General features: G+C 45.7%; 1 protein-coding gene and 1 long non-coding RNA gene across 2 annotated transcripts; both read left to right on the forward strand.

Moving 5' to 3' along the window:
* The first annotated feature begins 2,459 nt into the window (after positions 1–2,459).
* On the forward strand, positions 2,460–6,446 carry LOC121937101. The gene is made up of 2 exons (XR_006105081.1): positions 2,460–2,932; positions 5,809–6,446. It is a non-coding gene; the product is annotated as an uncharacterized LOC121937101 (long non-coding RNA).
* Positions 6,447–7,650: 1,204 nt separating this feature from the next.
* KLF16 (Kruppel like factor 16) lies at positions 7,651–14,286 on the forward strand. The gene is made up of 2 exons (XM_042479993.1): positions 7,651–8,283; positions 11,440–14,286. Exons 1-2 carry the CDS (start codon positions 7,971–7,973, stop codon positions 11,748–11,750), a joined length of 624 nt encoding a protein of 207 aa, XP_042335927.1. The 5' UTR covers positions 7,651–7,970; the 3' UTR covers positions 11,751–14,286.
* The last annotated feature ends 1,523 nt before the right edge of the window (positions 14,287–15,809 follow it).

Genomic DNA, 15,809 nt, shown 5'->3' on the forward strand with positions numbered 1-15,809 from the left:
AGTTTGACACTGCATTAACTGCCATGGCTCCATGCTATGGAGTCCCGTGAATTGTCATTTTGTGAGACATCCCTTTGCTATGTTTGCTCACTCCATTGTTGTGTGCCTTCAAGTTGTTTCCGACTTAAGGCTCATTGGACTACTATTCTGGAGACGTGGGTTCGAATCCCAGCTCAGCCATGAAACCCACTGGGTAACTTTGGGGCAAGTGACAATCTCTCAGCCTCAGAGGAAGGCAACAGCAAACCTCCTCAGGCGAAATCTTGCCAAGAAAACCCCACGACAAGGTGGCCATAAATCCAAAACAACTCAAAGGCACACAACAACAAAGGCAAAGCTACCTTTCTCTCTCTTTTTTTGGCAAGGTTGGTTCAGAGGAGATTTGCCATTACTTTACTCTGGGAATGAGAAAGTGTGAGTTGTCCAAGGCAACCCAATGGGTTTCCATGGCCAAGCAGGGATTCGAACCTTGGATCTCCAGGGTTATAATCCAACACTCAAGCCACTATGCCATGCTGACCTTTGTTTTTGGTGGCCTGGACTCGATTTCCAAATCCTAAACTGATATTTTAAGTGAAGTCGAAGGCTTTCATGGCCGGCATCCATAGTTTTTTGTGGGTATTTCGGTCTATGTGGCCATGTTCTAGAAGAGTTTATTCCTGACGTTTCACCTGCATCTGTGGCTGGCATCTTCTTTGAAGCCAGATAGCCTGAAAAACCCATTAAAGACTAAGGCATTTGCAGTTTGATGGAATATAGAGATTCTCTGAAGATGCCAGCCACAGATGCTGGCAAAACATAAGGAATAAACTCTTCTAGAACATGGCCGCATAGCCTGATAAACATACAAAAAACTATGATATTATAAGCTTTTGCAAGGCTGGAAATTTTGGGAGTGAAAGGAAAACAGAAGTAGAATTCATCTTGGCATCCCTTTCCAACCCGCTACCCTTGCATGGGACAAAGAGAAATAAGATTATTTTTCCCCATCCTAAGAAGGAAGATGGAGGAAAAAGCCGCCCAACCTTCTTCCCTCTCTGGCCTCTTTTTTAGCCACGTGGCTCTGCTCTTGTCCCCAATGGCCTCCGATTAGCAAAGCGGCTGGAACAGCCTGGAGCGACCTTAATCCTATGAGAGAAAGTCAGTGTGTTTGTGCCAGAGAAGAAATATATATATATATATATATATATATATATATATATATATATGTATTTTTATCCTCTTAGGCGCAATCCACTTCCTGTCAGAAAGAAGCAGCGAGAGGAGAGTTTGGCCTGAGTCTGAGGTTCCCCAGGAAATGGGGGGGGGGAACAAGGGAAAGTGTTAGATTTAGGGGGGAACAGGGACAGCAAAGATTGGCATCCCCCAAAGGCCAAAAAAGTTCATGTTGGTTGTTGATGGCGGCATTTGTGACAGCAGCAAGCGACAGACGTATTTTATTTTATTTAATTACAAACTTCTGGTCCTCAATCCCACGGTTTCATGGTGGTGGGCAAGACAAATCGATGGAAAATTTGTAAGGTCATAATATTGTAGAGTTGGAAGGGACCCCCCCCCAGGGTCATCCAGTGTAACCCACTTCTGCCATGCAGAATACAAAATCAAAGCATCCCCGACTTATAGCCATCCAGCCTCTGTTTAAAAACCTCCAAAAAAGGAAGAATCGTTTTATTTCCAATTGTCCCAATTTGTCAGGGACAGTCCTGATTAATTTTCTCTCAACCCACTTTCTCAACAGTTTTTAAAATGTCCTGGTTCCTCTCTCTCCTCTTCCCCCTTCGTCCTCAGCTCACTTCAATTGCTACAAACTGCACTCCTTTAACTCAGCAGAAGGAGAGAAGAGAAGGGAGGTATCCAGCATCCCTTTACTGTCAAATCATGCACTCATTCTTCTGGCCCAAAATCTAGCTTTGCTCTGGCCCAAATTGCAGGCAGACTGAGGAAAATACAGCCGCCGGTGTAGCCTGCCAAATTGCATGAACATCAATGTCTCTAGTGTGTGTTGTTGTGCAGGATTTAGAATCCTCTCACTGTCTCAATTTGGCAGGGACAGTCCCAATTAATCCTTTGCCACTCCACTTTTCCAGCTGCTTTTAAAACATCCTGGTTTCTCTCTCCTCCTCTGCTGCCTTTGTCCTCAGCTTACTTCCATTGCTGCAAACAAAGTTCAAAATACACTCAAATAACGCAAGAAGAGGCGGCCAAATCTTGCCTTTCCAGCAAAAGCAAACTTCAGCAACCTCTCTCAGTTTGTGTCATTCTTCCTCGTACCATCCTAACCACTCTCGGGTAATGTTCGTCCACAGATATCCCAAATTTTCCTCCGCAAAATGGCGGAGGCTAAAGACTTGTTGCAGCAGATAGGGAACATGGGTGTGGTGTTATTTGTGGGATTGTTGACTTCTGGCAGTAAAGAGATGGATGGCTGCATCTTGGGATGCTTTGACGGGACCCTCGTGCCAAACTGGGGATGGGATGGAACATCCCTTCCTTGCCCCATGGATAAAGAATTGGAGGGCGGAGGTGGTTGGAGGTCACGGTAAAGAATAAAAGGCCCTTTGAGTTTTGGGGCCTGGCATCCCAGAGTCATGGGACCCCTTTCAGGCTGGTCATGGGATCTGGGGAGAGGAAAACTCTCCTCCTCCTCCCCGGATCCAAATTAAGTCCTCTTAAGTCGGTTTTAAATTCCTGCCCTCCCTCCTGCACCCTCCTGCTCTTTCCACCACTTGGGATTTTCACGTGATTGTCATACAGACGCGGAGGGTATAAAAGGAGCCTGGAGGGACCCCCGTTCCACCGTCTGGGGAGAAGAAGGTGAAAGGGAGACGCAGAGCACTCCGGCCTCCGCGCATGGGCCTGGCGGAGAGGATGGAGACTCCCAAGGCCCACCCAAAGAACAATCCTCAAACTTGGAGACGGTGAACCTGGGACGGTAAGGCAGTCCATAAAAAAAGATTCCTTTTTGGGGGTCCGTCCATAGGAAGTTGCGTTGCCCATTTTTCCAAGAAGGGACCATTGCCATTCGTGGTGTGTGTCCAGGACATTGCTAGCTACACATTGCTACCTAAATACTACTGTATATACTCATGTATAAGTCTAAAGCGTTTAGTCAAAAAAAATGACCCAAAAAAATTGAATTGACTTATCTACAGGTCAATATAACTACTGTAATTTAACTCATATTATATATCCATTTTCTAGTGAAAGGCAAGAGTTTAATCTGTCTCTTGGAAGCACTGATCCCCTTCTACTCACTCATCCATCCAGCATTTAGTATGAGTACAAACAATTATGTCTGCTGGGATTTTGTCTTTGGCAATGTTTTCCTTTGCTTTGTCCTTTACATCTTTCGTTACATGCCCTAAGTTTTACCCTCAACTTATCCATGGGTCGTATCAAAATCCATAACTTTGGTCCCAAAACCTGCCCTCAACTTATACACAAGGTTGACTTATAGTTGAATATATACAGAAATGAAATAACTGATTCTAGTTAACTAACTCATCTCTTTGCAAAATTAACATCTTGTCCATATTAATGCATGACACAAGGGGCATTTTTCATTCCTTCTGCTTTGGCAAAGGACAATCCTAATTACAGTAATTCTCTGCCATCTCACTTTTCCAGCTGCTTTTAAAATGTCCTGGTTTCTCTCTCTTCCTCCTGCTTTCTCCTTCTCTCCTCATTTTCATTCACGGAAAAGGAGAGACCAACCAGTTTGAGGGATAGGATTTCCTCTAGGTTGCCATCAAAATTGCTTCTTCCTTCTCAAAATGCCAGCCTTCCGTGTTTTTGCAAAGTTGGTTTCTTTCTGCCTTCATTTACCTTCCCTGGACTTTATATGCAAATGCATGTGGTCTGGAGGCTAGTTTTAAACCTCTGGGACTTGTTGAGGTTTTAATATTCTTTCAAAATCACAATTTTTGCAAAACCAGAACAAGCATCCAGCTGTTTTTAAAAACAGTCCTTGTATCATTTCCCCACACCCCTGTTTTTAAAAGCAGCTGGATGCACCTCCTGGATTTGCAAAAACTGTGATTTTGAAAGAATATTAAAAAACAGTGCAAAGGAGTCCTCTCTGCTTTGTTTTTGTTTTTTTTTATACGGGACACAAAGTGGCTCACAAACTAGATGGAAACAAGACACATTCAAAATGCAAATATTTCTAAGCAAACAAAAACCTCATGTTACAATCAGGTGAGAAACATTAATTGGAAGCAGTTTGAAAAGATTCTTAAAAATTACCAATGCATCCCAAATGCAACAGTGAATGCTGAAAGGGATGAGTAAACAGAAAGGCCTTTGGAAAGAAAACAGAAGAAAAGCTAACTTAAATTCTTGCGGCAGGGAGTTTCACAATTTGTGGGCATCAAAAAGCCTCTTTTTCATGTCCTCGTGCACATTTTCTTCCCAAGGACCTTAAAACCTGGGCAGGCTCAAATAGGGAGACATGGTTTGAATCTAGAAATCTGTGCATCTCGCTGATTCTTTGCAAATAATTTTGTGGCCTGCGGAAACAATGCAAAATGGCCCGGCATTTTGCATACCTTGACAATGCAGTTTTGCATAGTGTTTGGCTGGCTAAACTGGATCTTTCCTCTGATCTTCGATGGTAGTTTTCAAGATTTCATCTGGAAGATGGTTTCATCTGGAGTTTTTGAGATTTCATCTCAAAGTTCAAAACAAACTTTGAAGGTGAGTTAATTGAGTGCAAACGTCTTTTGTACTTTGAATTCAAATGTTTGCCAGCAATGGAAGTAAGCTGAAGACAAAGGAGGAAATTGGAAGGAATAAATGGAAGGAGGGACTTTTTAAAAGCAGATGAGAAAGTGGGACGGCAGAGTATTAATCGGGACTGTGCCTGCTAAACTGGCCACTTTCATCCAAGGAAACTCCATTGAATTCAATGCGGTTTAAGTTCCAATTCGGGTAGGATTGTCCCAGGAAAATATTATTTTTACCGATGCAACATTTCCCCCAAGGCAACCTTTAAGACACAATCTAGGACAATGCTTTGTGTTTTGAACAAAACATAGTAGGAGCATTCAGGGTAAACTGGGGAGGTTTAGAGCAAATATTTGCTCAGGAGAGAACTAACAGAGAAAAAGAAAACTGGGATTATTCTAGGATTTCATTTCGGAGGTTAAAAGGTAATGTGGAGGATAGAATCAGGAACATCAAATCCTTCTTAGGGCAGTTGAATGATCAAATCAACTACTGTAAGGGATTTTAAATGGGATTTTAGAAGTTTCTTCTTAAATGGGAAAGGTATACCCAGAGGTGGGCTTTGCCAGTTCCTTCCTCTGAAATATATGCAACAGCACTTTGGTATTTGTTGGTGGTCTCCCACCTAAGTACTAACCAGAGCTGACCCTGCTTGGCTTCCAAGATCAGACCTGGTGCCTTTTAGGGATGTTTGTAGTCCTGGCTTGCATTTTGGAAAAGAGTACAGTAGTTTGTAAAAACATTTCCAAGTTGTTGTTGTGTGCCTTCACGTCTTTTCCAAATGGTCTCTTGAACACTATAAAGAGGTTTTGCCATTGCCTTCCTTTGAGTCTGATAGAGTGTGACTTGCCCAAGTTCTCCCAATGAGTTTCTATGGCCGAGCGGGGATTTGAACCCTAGTCTCCAATGTCAAGTTTGTCATCCTCATTAATCACTCTCTTCTTTTTCCCTTTTTCCCCACAGGTTCGGATGGGAAGGGATCTCTTGTGTGCCATCTTGTATAACCATTTTCTTCTTTCCCCCTTCCTGCCCTCCTCTTCTGCCCCAATCCTTTCCCCTCCATTGCTTTGAAAAAAATCCCAGATTATTCTCTGCTCAGACCTTTGCAAAGGAAGGGAATTCGAACCCGTGACCCCTTGGCCCTGTGGCTTTCCCTTTGTCATCCTATGCCTGGGCGATCCTTGGAGGCTGGGACGATAAAGGGAAGCCCACGGGGCTCTGGGCCCGACTGGAGCTGGGAAAAGGAGGCAGAAATGCCACCCCTGCGAGGGAGACCGCACATGCCTTTCCATCCAGAAACCTCACCTCGGACCCATCATTTGCCACCGACAAACCTTCAAGGATTTGGCAGCCATCTGCCTACCACAGCCTTTCCAATGTATTTCCTAGCAGCTTTAAAAAGAAATGTATATGAAGACTAGCAACTTGATTTGTTAAAAAATAATTGAAGTCTGTAACCGTCCGGTGGATAAATACTTAGCTTTTCTGGATCAGAAGATGGTAGGCTTTTACTGGCCTTTTTGTCCTCTGGGTCTTGGAAAAGCCTTAAATAATTGTCTTATAACTTCAGTTTTAATGATTGTGGAAGGTCTATTGTAGAAGTAAAGGAAGATGCTTGAAACCTGGAGAGCTTTAAGGCAAAAAGACACACTGAAAATGTTAAAAATGACATTAAATGTACTCTTGCCATGACATACCTTTAAACTGACTTATAAAAAACCTTTCTACTGGTGTTTGTTAGCCAACGCTTCCAAATGGGATTTTCTTCACAGAGGGGTTTTGCCATTACCATGTTCTGAGGCTGAGAGAGTGTGACTTCTGTTGTTGTTATTATTATTATCATCATCATTATTATAGAGCTCCTTTTCTAACCCACAATCCCAGCATCGCATCCCAACAGACCCAAACAGACTCTGCACTGCATTGTTGGTTCAAGTCCTTTCCAATTTATGGTAACCTTAAGGCGACTTCATCCTGGGGTTTTCTTGGCTGGATTTGTTAGAGAGGGTTTGCCACTGCCTTCCTTTGAGGCTGAGAGAGTGTGACTTGTCCAAGGGTCCCCCAATGGATTTCCATGGCTGAGCAGGGACCAAACCCTGGTCGCCAGAGTCATAGTCCAACACCCAAACCACTAAACCGGCCACATTGACTCTCATATGTTGCTGCTGTCTGTGTTGTTGTGTGCCTTGAAGTCCTTTCCAACCCTATGATGGGCTTTTCTTGTCCAGATTTGTTCAGAAGCGGCTTGCCATTGCCTTCCCTTGAGGCTGAGAGAGAGCGACTTGCCCAAAGTCCAAGAGCAAGGCCAAGTATCTCAAAGTGATGCTTCTCGTTCCATTTTCTTATGCGCCTTCAGGTCCTTTCCAACTTATGGCAACCCCTATGATGGGGGTTTTTTGGTTGTATTTATTGAGAGGAGGTTTGCCATTGCCTTCCCCTGAGGCTGAGAGAGTGTGACTTCTTGCCCAAAGTCCAGCAGCAAGGGCAAAGATCTCAAAGTGATGCTTTCTGTTCCATTTTTGTTGTGTGCCTTCAGGTCCTTTCCAATTTCTGACAACCCAAATGATGGGTTTTTCTTGCCCAGAGTTGTTCAGAGGAGGTCTGCCATTGCCTTCACTGAGGCTGAGAGAGTGCGACTTGCCCAAACTCCAAGAGCAAGGCCAAGTATCTCCAAAAGTGCCGCTTCCCGTTTCATTTGGTTGTGTGTCTTTGGAGTGCTTTGCAAGTCCTGGGGGGCCTCGGATGGGCCTTTCTTGCCCAGATATGTCCAGAGGGGTCTGCCTTGCCTTCCTCTGAGGCTGAGACATGCCCAGAGTCCAAGAGAGGGCCAAGCAGTATCTGCAGGGGAGGCTTCCCATTGCTCTTGGGCTGTGGGCCTTGAAGCCCTTTCCAACTCCTGGTGGGCTTTGCTTGGCCAGATGTGCCCAGAAGGGCTTGCCTTGGCTTTCAGAGCCAAGGGCAGAAGGAAGGAAGACAGGAGGCTCCTCCATTCCTCCTTCTCCATCTTTTGGGCTGGAGGAGGAGGAGGAGGCGGAGGCCTGTGGCCTGGCCTTGCCCTCTGCCCAAGGCCCTCCAGGTCCAGTGTGGGGCGGGGACCAGGGCTCCTCCTTCCTCCTTCCTTCCCTTCCCTCCTTTCTCTCCCTTCCTTCCTTCTCTCCACGTTGCGCCCTGGAGCGCATCTGGCCAGCTTTCCTTCTCCTCCTCTTCCATCTTCTTCTCCTGGGGACCATCCAAAAGGGCTGAGGATGTCGGGCTTGGACTACCTGGCGGCCGAGTGCCTGGTCTCCATCTCCAGGGGGGTCTCGGTCCACCCAGTGGCCCCCCAAAGAAACTGGGGGGCTGGGAATGGAGGGCACCCCTTGGCCCCCAGCCCTGGCCATGCCCTCCACCATGCCAGCCTGGGTCCTCCTCCTTCTTCCTCTCCGATGGGGGGCACCAGGCACCCTCTGCCCCCCTCGGAGCCCCCCCAGGCCAGGAGGCACCGCTGCCCCTTCCCAGGCTGCCCCAAGGGCTACGGCAAGGCCTCCCACCTCAAGGCCCACCTCCGCAGCCACACCGGTAAGCAGCAGCAGCAGCAGCAGCAGCCCCTCCGGCCCCGGAACCCTCGCCTCCCTGCCTTGCCCCCCTTGCCAGGAGAAGGGGAAGGCAACAGGGAAAAGGAAGGGGGCCTGGGGCCAGGATCCACCCTGGATGCCAATACCTGAGGATGCTCAAGTCATACTAAGGGGGAGGAGGATTACAGTGGAGGCTTTTGGGGTGCACTAAGGTCTGGTCCCAGAACCCACTCTGGATGCCAAAATCTAGGGATGCTGAAGTCCTATTAAATATAATGGGGGTATTGTTATTGTTATTAGAGGGAGTCCTTGGAATCCCCTGGGCCCACTCCACTGGATTCAAATTCCTGCTCCCCCCCCCCATGAATCCATGAATGCTCAAGTCCCATTAAATACAATGGGACAGTAGTATTATTATTATTACAGTGGGCCCTTGGTATCTGCCAGAGTTTGGTTTCAGGACCTCCTGTGGATACCAAAACCCTTGGATGCTCAAGTCCCATGATATACAATGGGGTATTATTATTATTATTATTATTATTATTATTATTATTACTACTACTACTACAGTGGGCCCTGGCATCCACTGAGGTTTGCTTCCAGGACCCCCTGTGGATGCCAAAATTTGTGGGTGCTCATGTCCCATTAAACAGAAGTGGGTTTTATTCTTTTGATTATTACGGTAGTTACTGTTATTGTTGTTATTACAGTGGACCCTTGGTGTCCTCGAAGATTTGGTTACAGGATCCTTCATAGATGCTCACGTCCTATTATGTGCAATGGGACATTATTACTATTATTACGATTACTACTACTATTACTACAGTGGGTCCTTGGTATCTTCTGGGGTTTGTTTGCAGGATCCCTTGTGGATACCAAAATCCGTGGATGCGCAAGGCCCCCAGCATGCATTGGTGCAGTAAAATGGCACCCCTTTTATTAAAATGACAACATCAAGCCTTGCTGTTTGGAATATAATCAAGCCCTGGATGGTGAAGACTCTGCAGCTGAAAGGAGATGTACAATAACACCCAGAATCCTTAGGTCCCTGTTTTGTGGATTTGGGGTGCGGCTGGACCTTGCCGTAGGGCGAATGGGGCCGGATAGGTTTCCTTCCAAGGGGGAGTTAGCAACGGTCAGTCAGGCTACATATGTCCCTTCAGAGAAGTGGTGCGGAAGTGTCCGCTTAGGTCAAAACCGCCTTTGCCCTCGGTGGCATGTGGCCCTCCCGAAAACCAGTTACTCTTAGAAAATGTGACTTTCAGAAATGGGGATAGTAAATCCTTTCATTCTTCCAGAATATCTGTGCCGTGGTTTGGATGCTGGACCAGGACTCTGAGAGACCAGAGTTCAAATCCCCGCACAACCCTTGAAACCCACCTTGGGTAGGGCACACTCTCTCAGCCTCAGAGGAAGGCAAAGGCAAACCTCCTCTGCATAAATCTTGCCAAGAAAGGTATTTGCAATGTGAAGTCAGAAGGCTTTCACAGCTAGCATCCATAGTTTTTTGTGGGGTTTTGGGGGCTATGTGGCCATGTTCTGGAAGAAGTTATTCCTGATCTTTTACTGGTATCTTCTCTAAACCCACAAAGAAACTAAGGTACTTGCAGTTTGATGGGATATTTAGTTTGGTATCTGCAGTTTGGTGAGATATTTAGCTTTCTCCGTCAGGGAGCTTTGGCGCCGCAACAAACTACGCATCCCAGGATTCCATTTCATGGAGCCATGACAGTTAAAGCAGTGTCATAAACTGCTTAATTCTGCAGTGCAGATGTTGCCCAGCTGAAAAAGACAGATTATAATTGGGATATTTGGATGATATGAAACATATCTAAGTTTGGGTTCTGGCCAGGGTTGCTTCCTGTATTCTGAATTTGGGCAGGGTTTTTTCCTCTGATGGGCGTAAGATGGGTAAATGATGAAGGAGCAAGTGAGCCAAAAAGCCCATGTCTCTGGCACTGTTCCCTCGAGTGTGCCATGATGGCATGTGCCAAGCAATGCTCCACACCCTTTTAATCTCTGTGTGGGCGGAAAACTACATTTCATCGACATTGCCTGGGCAAAAGCCATACATCTTGCTCTGCCACCAAACACTCAGCTCTCCTCTTCTTTAAAAGCGTGAATTATTTTTATGGAAATGACATGTGTGACTTTAAATGTGCCCGATTCCACACTGTATCCCTGCATCGTGGCCTCCATTTTCTTCTCCCAAATATTGCAGGAGATCCATGCGCCATAGGCAAAGGTGGTTCATCCCTCTCTCCCCATCTCTGCCCCACACGCCCCATAAACTGTGAGTAACCACCAGTTTGACAACTGGCACGCCTTGCCTCCATGCCAAAATCTGTGGGTGAATCATTGGCATCTGGGCATTGGAAGGAAGGTGTGTGCCAAAAACGAGAATGCCAGGTTTCTCCGGTCCTAAACCCAAACTCCTACCTTGCAATTGTCACAATCTGCCATGGATATTCCCAATTACTCCTCTGCCGTCCCACTTTTTCTCTCACCTTTCAAACATCCCGGTTTCTCTCTCCTCGTCCCCCTTTTGTCATCAGCTTACTTCCATTGCTGCAAAATGAATTAAAAGTGCAAAAGTCAGCAGCAGGAAGAGGAGAACAGGGTGGTTTCTATGGCTTTCTCATTTGTTTTTAAAATGTCCCGGTTTCTCTGTCTTCTTCTGCCTTTGTACTCAACTTACTTCTGTTGTAATATTTTTACTCCTCTCTGCACAATCAATACACATCGGTTTTCCTGCAACATTTGTGTAACTTTCCCTCCCTGCCACAAAGTATTTTTGTTTTTAAAACAAAACACATACCTAGCATGGGTTTAATGGTTTGAATGTTGAATTACAACTCTAGAGACCAGGGTTTGAATTCCCTATTGGCCATGAAACCTATTGAGTGAGTTTGGGCAAGTCACACTCTCACAGCCTCAGGGGAAGGCAATGGCAAACCCCCTCTGAACAAAATTTGCCAAGAAACCCTATTGATGGGTCCCCTTAGGGTCTCCATAAGTCAGTAACATCTTAAAGACATGTAAGAATATGTTTGCAGGCTGACTGCTCCTGTCCATGGAGGCTCTACTAATTAACAAGCACCGAAGTTTGGGAACGGAGGCATTGCCCTGAGTCTGTCTTGTTGTCCTCTCCTCTTTGCAGGCGAGCGCCCCTTCCCTTGCAACTGGCCCAGTTGCCAAAAGAGGTTTGCGCGTTCGGATGAACTGGCCCGCCACTTCCGGACCCACACTGGCGAAAAGCGCTTCGCATGCCCTCTGTGCGAGAAGCGCTTCATGCGGAGCGACCACCTCTCCAAACACGTCCGCCGGCACCCGGCCTTCCAGCCTGGCATGGTCCAACGCTCTGACTGGCACAGCACTTCCCCCAGCGATTCGGGTGCCAGCAGTCTGGCAGGAAGTCCTGCCCCAGGAAGTCCCGCCTCCGACAGCCCTGGAAGTTTGAATCCTCACTAATCTGTAAAATGGGCGCGTCGGAAGCAATGGGACTCACGCCGCTTGGTGTCTATCTCAGGACCGTGTAGGTCTGGGGAATGCAACCTTTTAAAACACACACACCAACACACACACTGCAACTCCCATAATCCCCTGGCTTGCAATTGCCTGGAGGACACTGGGGAGTTGTTGTCCCAAAAATGTTACTGACCCCTACAAGCCCTGACCCAAAGCAGGCTGGAGGATGCTGGGAATTGTTGTGAAAAAAGAGATACCTGAGCCCCAGTCTGGGAAATACTGAGAATTGTTGTCCAAAGAAAGAAATAGCTGAACCCCAGGCTGGGGGATACTGGGAATTGTTCTCCAAAAAGAGAAACACGCCTGGAAAAAAATCAAGGATTTTGTACTTGCAAAAGCTGGATGTTGTAGTTGCAAATGTCTGCATGCCAGGCCTTATCCGTAGCATATGAAGGATACTGGGAATTGCAGTCCCTTCCAAAAGTGGCATACCCAAACTCCAGGCCCTGACCTCTAGCATGCACCCTGGTCCTACTCCGAAATACTGTTTTTCAGAATCCTAGGAGCGATGCCTCCTTGTTATCGTCCATTCCCCTTTCTCCAAAGAATTAATATATTAATATACTGGACCCTCCCTTTTTGGTCCTGTTGGTGACGGTCACTGGATGGGCAACCAGCTTCGGTCTGAGACCTTGAATCCATTGGTCATTCCCCCGGTGGACTTGAGTACAGTACTACCTTTTATCCTGTTTGCCATACAAAAGAGGGATTCACCTGGCATCTCTGTGGCTGACATGGCATTGCTGGCAAGATCACTCCACTTTGTTCATATGGCGCAAAGTGGAACTGTGGAACTCACTGCCACAAGGTGCCACACTGGCTGCCAACCAGTCAGGTTTCCAATGGAAATTGGCTAAATTTACAAAAGATGGGGGAATCAATGGCTACTTGCCAAGACGGGTAGCAATATCTGAGATGGCAGAGGCAAACCCACCTTGGAACAAATCTTGGCAAGGACTCAAAGGCACACAACAACAACAGCAACAATGCCTCTGTTATCCCAGTGACTGTGGATTGTGAGACCAAAAGTACCGTTGTAGAGTTCTTAGGTTCAAATCCCACTGAATCAATGCAGTTTATTTGTGCATGCGCTGATTCAGTGGAGTTCGAACTAAGGAAGAGGATTGATGGCACCATCTTGTATAAATTTAGCCCATCCTGGGACATCAGGAGGCGTTTTTGTGAGATCCCTTGAACAAAATAACTGTGTGCTTTCTCACAATTGAGCAGCCCAGGTGTGATGGTCTGTATGGGGACTTGTGTGACGTCAACATTGCAATGGCTAGGCAAACCTGAAATAGGACATCAACTATGTACGTAACGGCCTTTACGCCGGGATAAAACCACAACTGGACTCTAGCCATTTTTCTCCCTTGGGATATTACTTGGAACATGGCTGGACCGATCCAAGTTCGGGGCATTTTATGTACATGATCAGGTTTGCAAGAAAGCACTTTCCTCCCCACTTCTGTGGCGGCTTTCTATGCATCGCTGTGTGTTCAGGATGTGTCTGAAAGACAATCAAGACATTATTGGGTTTCTTGGTTGTCGTTGTCAAGAGTGAATTTGGGTGCCTTAGTGGTTTTTTGGAGATAGGGCAAAAATCTCTCTTTCTGTGAGTTCTCTCTTGCACTTTGTGTTTTTTGGGGAAACATGGCTCTGTTTGTTTGGCGCAGGAAACTTAAACTTTGGGAAGATGTTAGGTCAGGGAGTCTGTCACATCTCACAGTGCCTTTTTTGCACAGAATTTGAACCCAGGACTTGTAGATGTCAGAATATAGGGCAGGGGAGAGGGAGCAGTTTCCAAAAGCTCAAAAGAAGAGAAGGGAATTGCTGCAGATGTTTTAGCACTAGCTTCCCTTCCCTATGATCTCAGGGAATTATGGATCCAAAACACACTGCAGAAATAATCTACTTTGAGACCGCTTTAACTGCCCTGGCTCAGTGCTAGGGAATTCTGGGAACTGTAGCTTTTTGAGACATTTGGCCTTCTCTATCAGAAGTGCCACTGTGAGTAATGTATAGCACGCAACAACCACAATAAACTACAGTTCCCAGGAGTCCCTAGCACTGAGCCAGGGCAGTTAAAGCAGTCTCAAACAGGATTATTTCTGCACTGTGTTATATGGACCTTAGTTGCAAGCATTAGAGAAGAAATTTGTATTTTTGAATTTTTTTAAAATTGTGGTGGAAATGTTTTATTTTTAGTGTGGTGACCCAAATCCCCCTTGATACCTCCATGGTTCCCATGCAATGGCATCCCTTCCAACTCTGTGAGTTGATGTCCCTCCATCCCTTCTGGATTTTTATATAAATGCAAAGCTGCTTATGCATTTCTTCCTCTATAAATCAAGAAGACCTTTGAGGAAGACGTCTAAGGAAAGCAAGTGAGGGAGGAAGAAAGACTGTGATCCAAAACACACTGCAAAAATAATCCAGTTTGAGACTGCTTTAACTGCTCTGGCTCAGTGCTAGGGAATCCTGGGAATTGTAGTTTATTGTGGCACTAGAGCTCTCTGACAAAGCTATTTCACAAAACTACAAGTCCCAGGATTCCCTAACACTGAGCCAAAGCAGTTAAAGTGGTCTCAAACTGTTATTATTTCTGCAGTGGGTTTTGGACCTGTATTAACCACCAACAAACCAACCAATCAATTCCAATTGAATAATTAAGCCTGTATGTATGTATGTATGTATGTATGTATGTATGTATATATATAACTTAAGATCAGGCTATTTAAGAAATGAATGTGACCTCAGGGCCTCTGCCACAATCACTTGTATAAAGGATGCCTTTTCTTTAGATGATAACATATCTATATATCTGTATCTTAATTTATGCTCGGTTCTAGTTTTGGACCTCAAATCCAGCAGATTTCTATCTTGAGTGGTATATTTTTGTGTGTTGTGAAGTGCAAAATGCAAGAATGGGAAAGAAATGATCCATTCCCTTTACCTTCAAACTTGTATTGTTTTTTTAAAAAGCACTGAAGTTTGTTTTGTGTGTGAGTGTGTCTATGAGCCCAAATTGTGGTGTTTTTCAATAAATGTTTTGTTTAAACTCTGGTTTTAACTACTGGGTCTCTATACTGTACATTACAGTGTATTGTTCAATTTTGAGTGTTGGACTATGACTCTGGGAGACCTGGGTTGCTGTGGAAATCCACCTTAGACTCAGGTGCCCCAGAAAACTACAAATCGCAGGATTCCACAGGATGGAACTGTGGCAGTCAAAGTGGGGTCAAACTGGATTAATTCTGTAGTGTGGATGCGGTTGCTGTCATTTCATTGAGGGGGGAAAGAAGGGGAGGAAATCTAAACCATACACTGAAGTACTGTAATGTAATTAGGTTATATTGCCACTTTGTTGTTGTCCCTGCTGGAAAGGCTCCTCTTTCTCTAAAAGTGTATGAGGTAAACATCCAGTAAGTCAGTGTGACTGATATCTGTATCTGGCCTTTTGGGAGGAGAAAGTGAGGAGCCATAGATCTTTCACTGTGGTTTCGTACACAGCTCCTTTGTTTCTTAAAATGCAGAGGAGCTCTGCCTGTTGAAGTAAGTTGGCAACATCAGAAATTCCTTCCAATCCTTTAGTATTTTTTTCATGTTTCAGAAAATGTTGCAGATTCCAAAATACACTCCTCTTTTTGTTCAATTTCTAATTCCATTTATTGATATTTAAGGCATTCTCATTTTAGGCCAGGCGTTTTGCGAGGCCACCTCTCCCAGTTGAGGACCTCGCTTGGGGTGAGCATGCGCTTTAGGCGCCTTCGTTCCTTCAACTTTTTTTGCCCTTTCATAAAATGGTGGCGACAGCGATTCCGCCATCAGTCCCAATACCGGCAAAACGCCCTTACTATACATCATTGCCTGTTTCCTTCAGGAGCATGCGCGTTTGCGCTGTCAGCTTCTATCAGGCAAGGTAGAGGCGAGCGAGGCTTGCGTGCGCATGCGCAGTCTCCATTTGCCATTAGTAGATATGGCTGCCGTCAAAGCTTCCCC

Source organism: Sceloporus undulatus, chromosome 7 (genome assembly GCF_019175285.1).
Source record: "Sceloporus undulatus isolate JIND9_A2432 ecotype Alabama chromosome 7, SceUnd_v1.1, whole genome shotgun sequence".
Lineage (NCBI taxonomy): Eukaryota > Metazoa > Chordata > Lepidosauria > Squamata > Phrynosomatidae > Sceloporus > Sceloporus undulatus.

Bases quoted from the DNA above. Each gene is read 5' to 3' on its own strand.
- KLF16 (XM_042479993.1), top strand. From the start codon at position 7,971: ATGTCGGGCTTGGACTACCTGGCGGCCGAGTGCCTGGTCTCCATCTCC. The intron at 8,284-11,439 runs GTAAGCAGCAGC...TCCTCTTTGCAG, and splicing joins CCACCTCCGCAGCCACACCG to GCGAGCGCCCCTTCCCTTGC.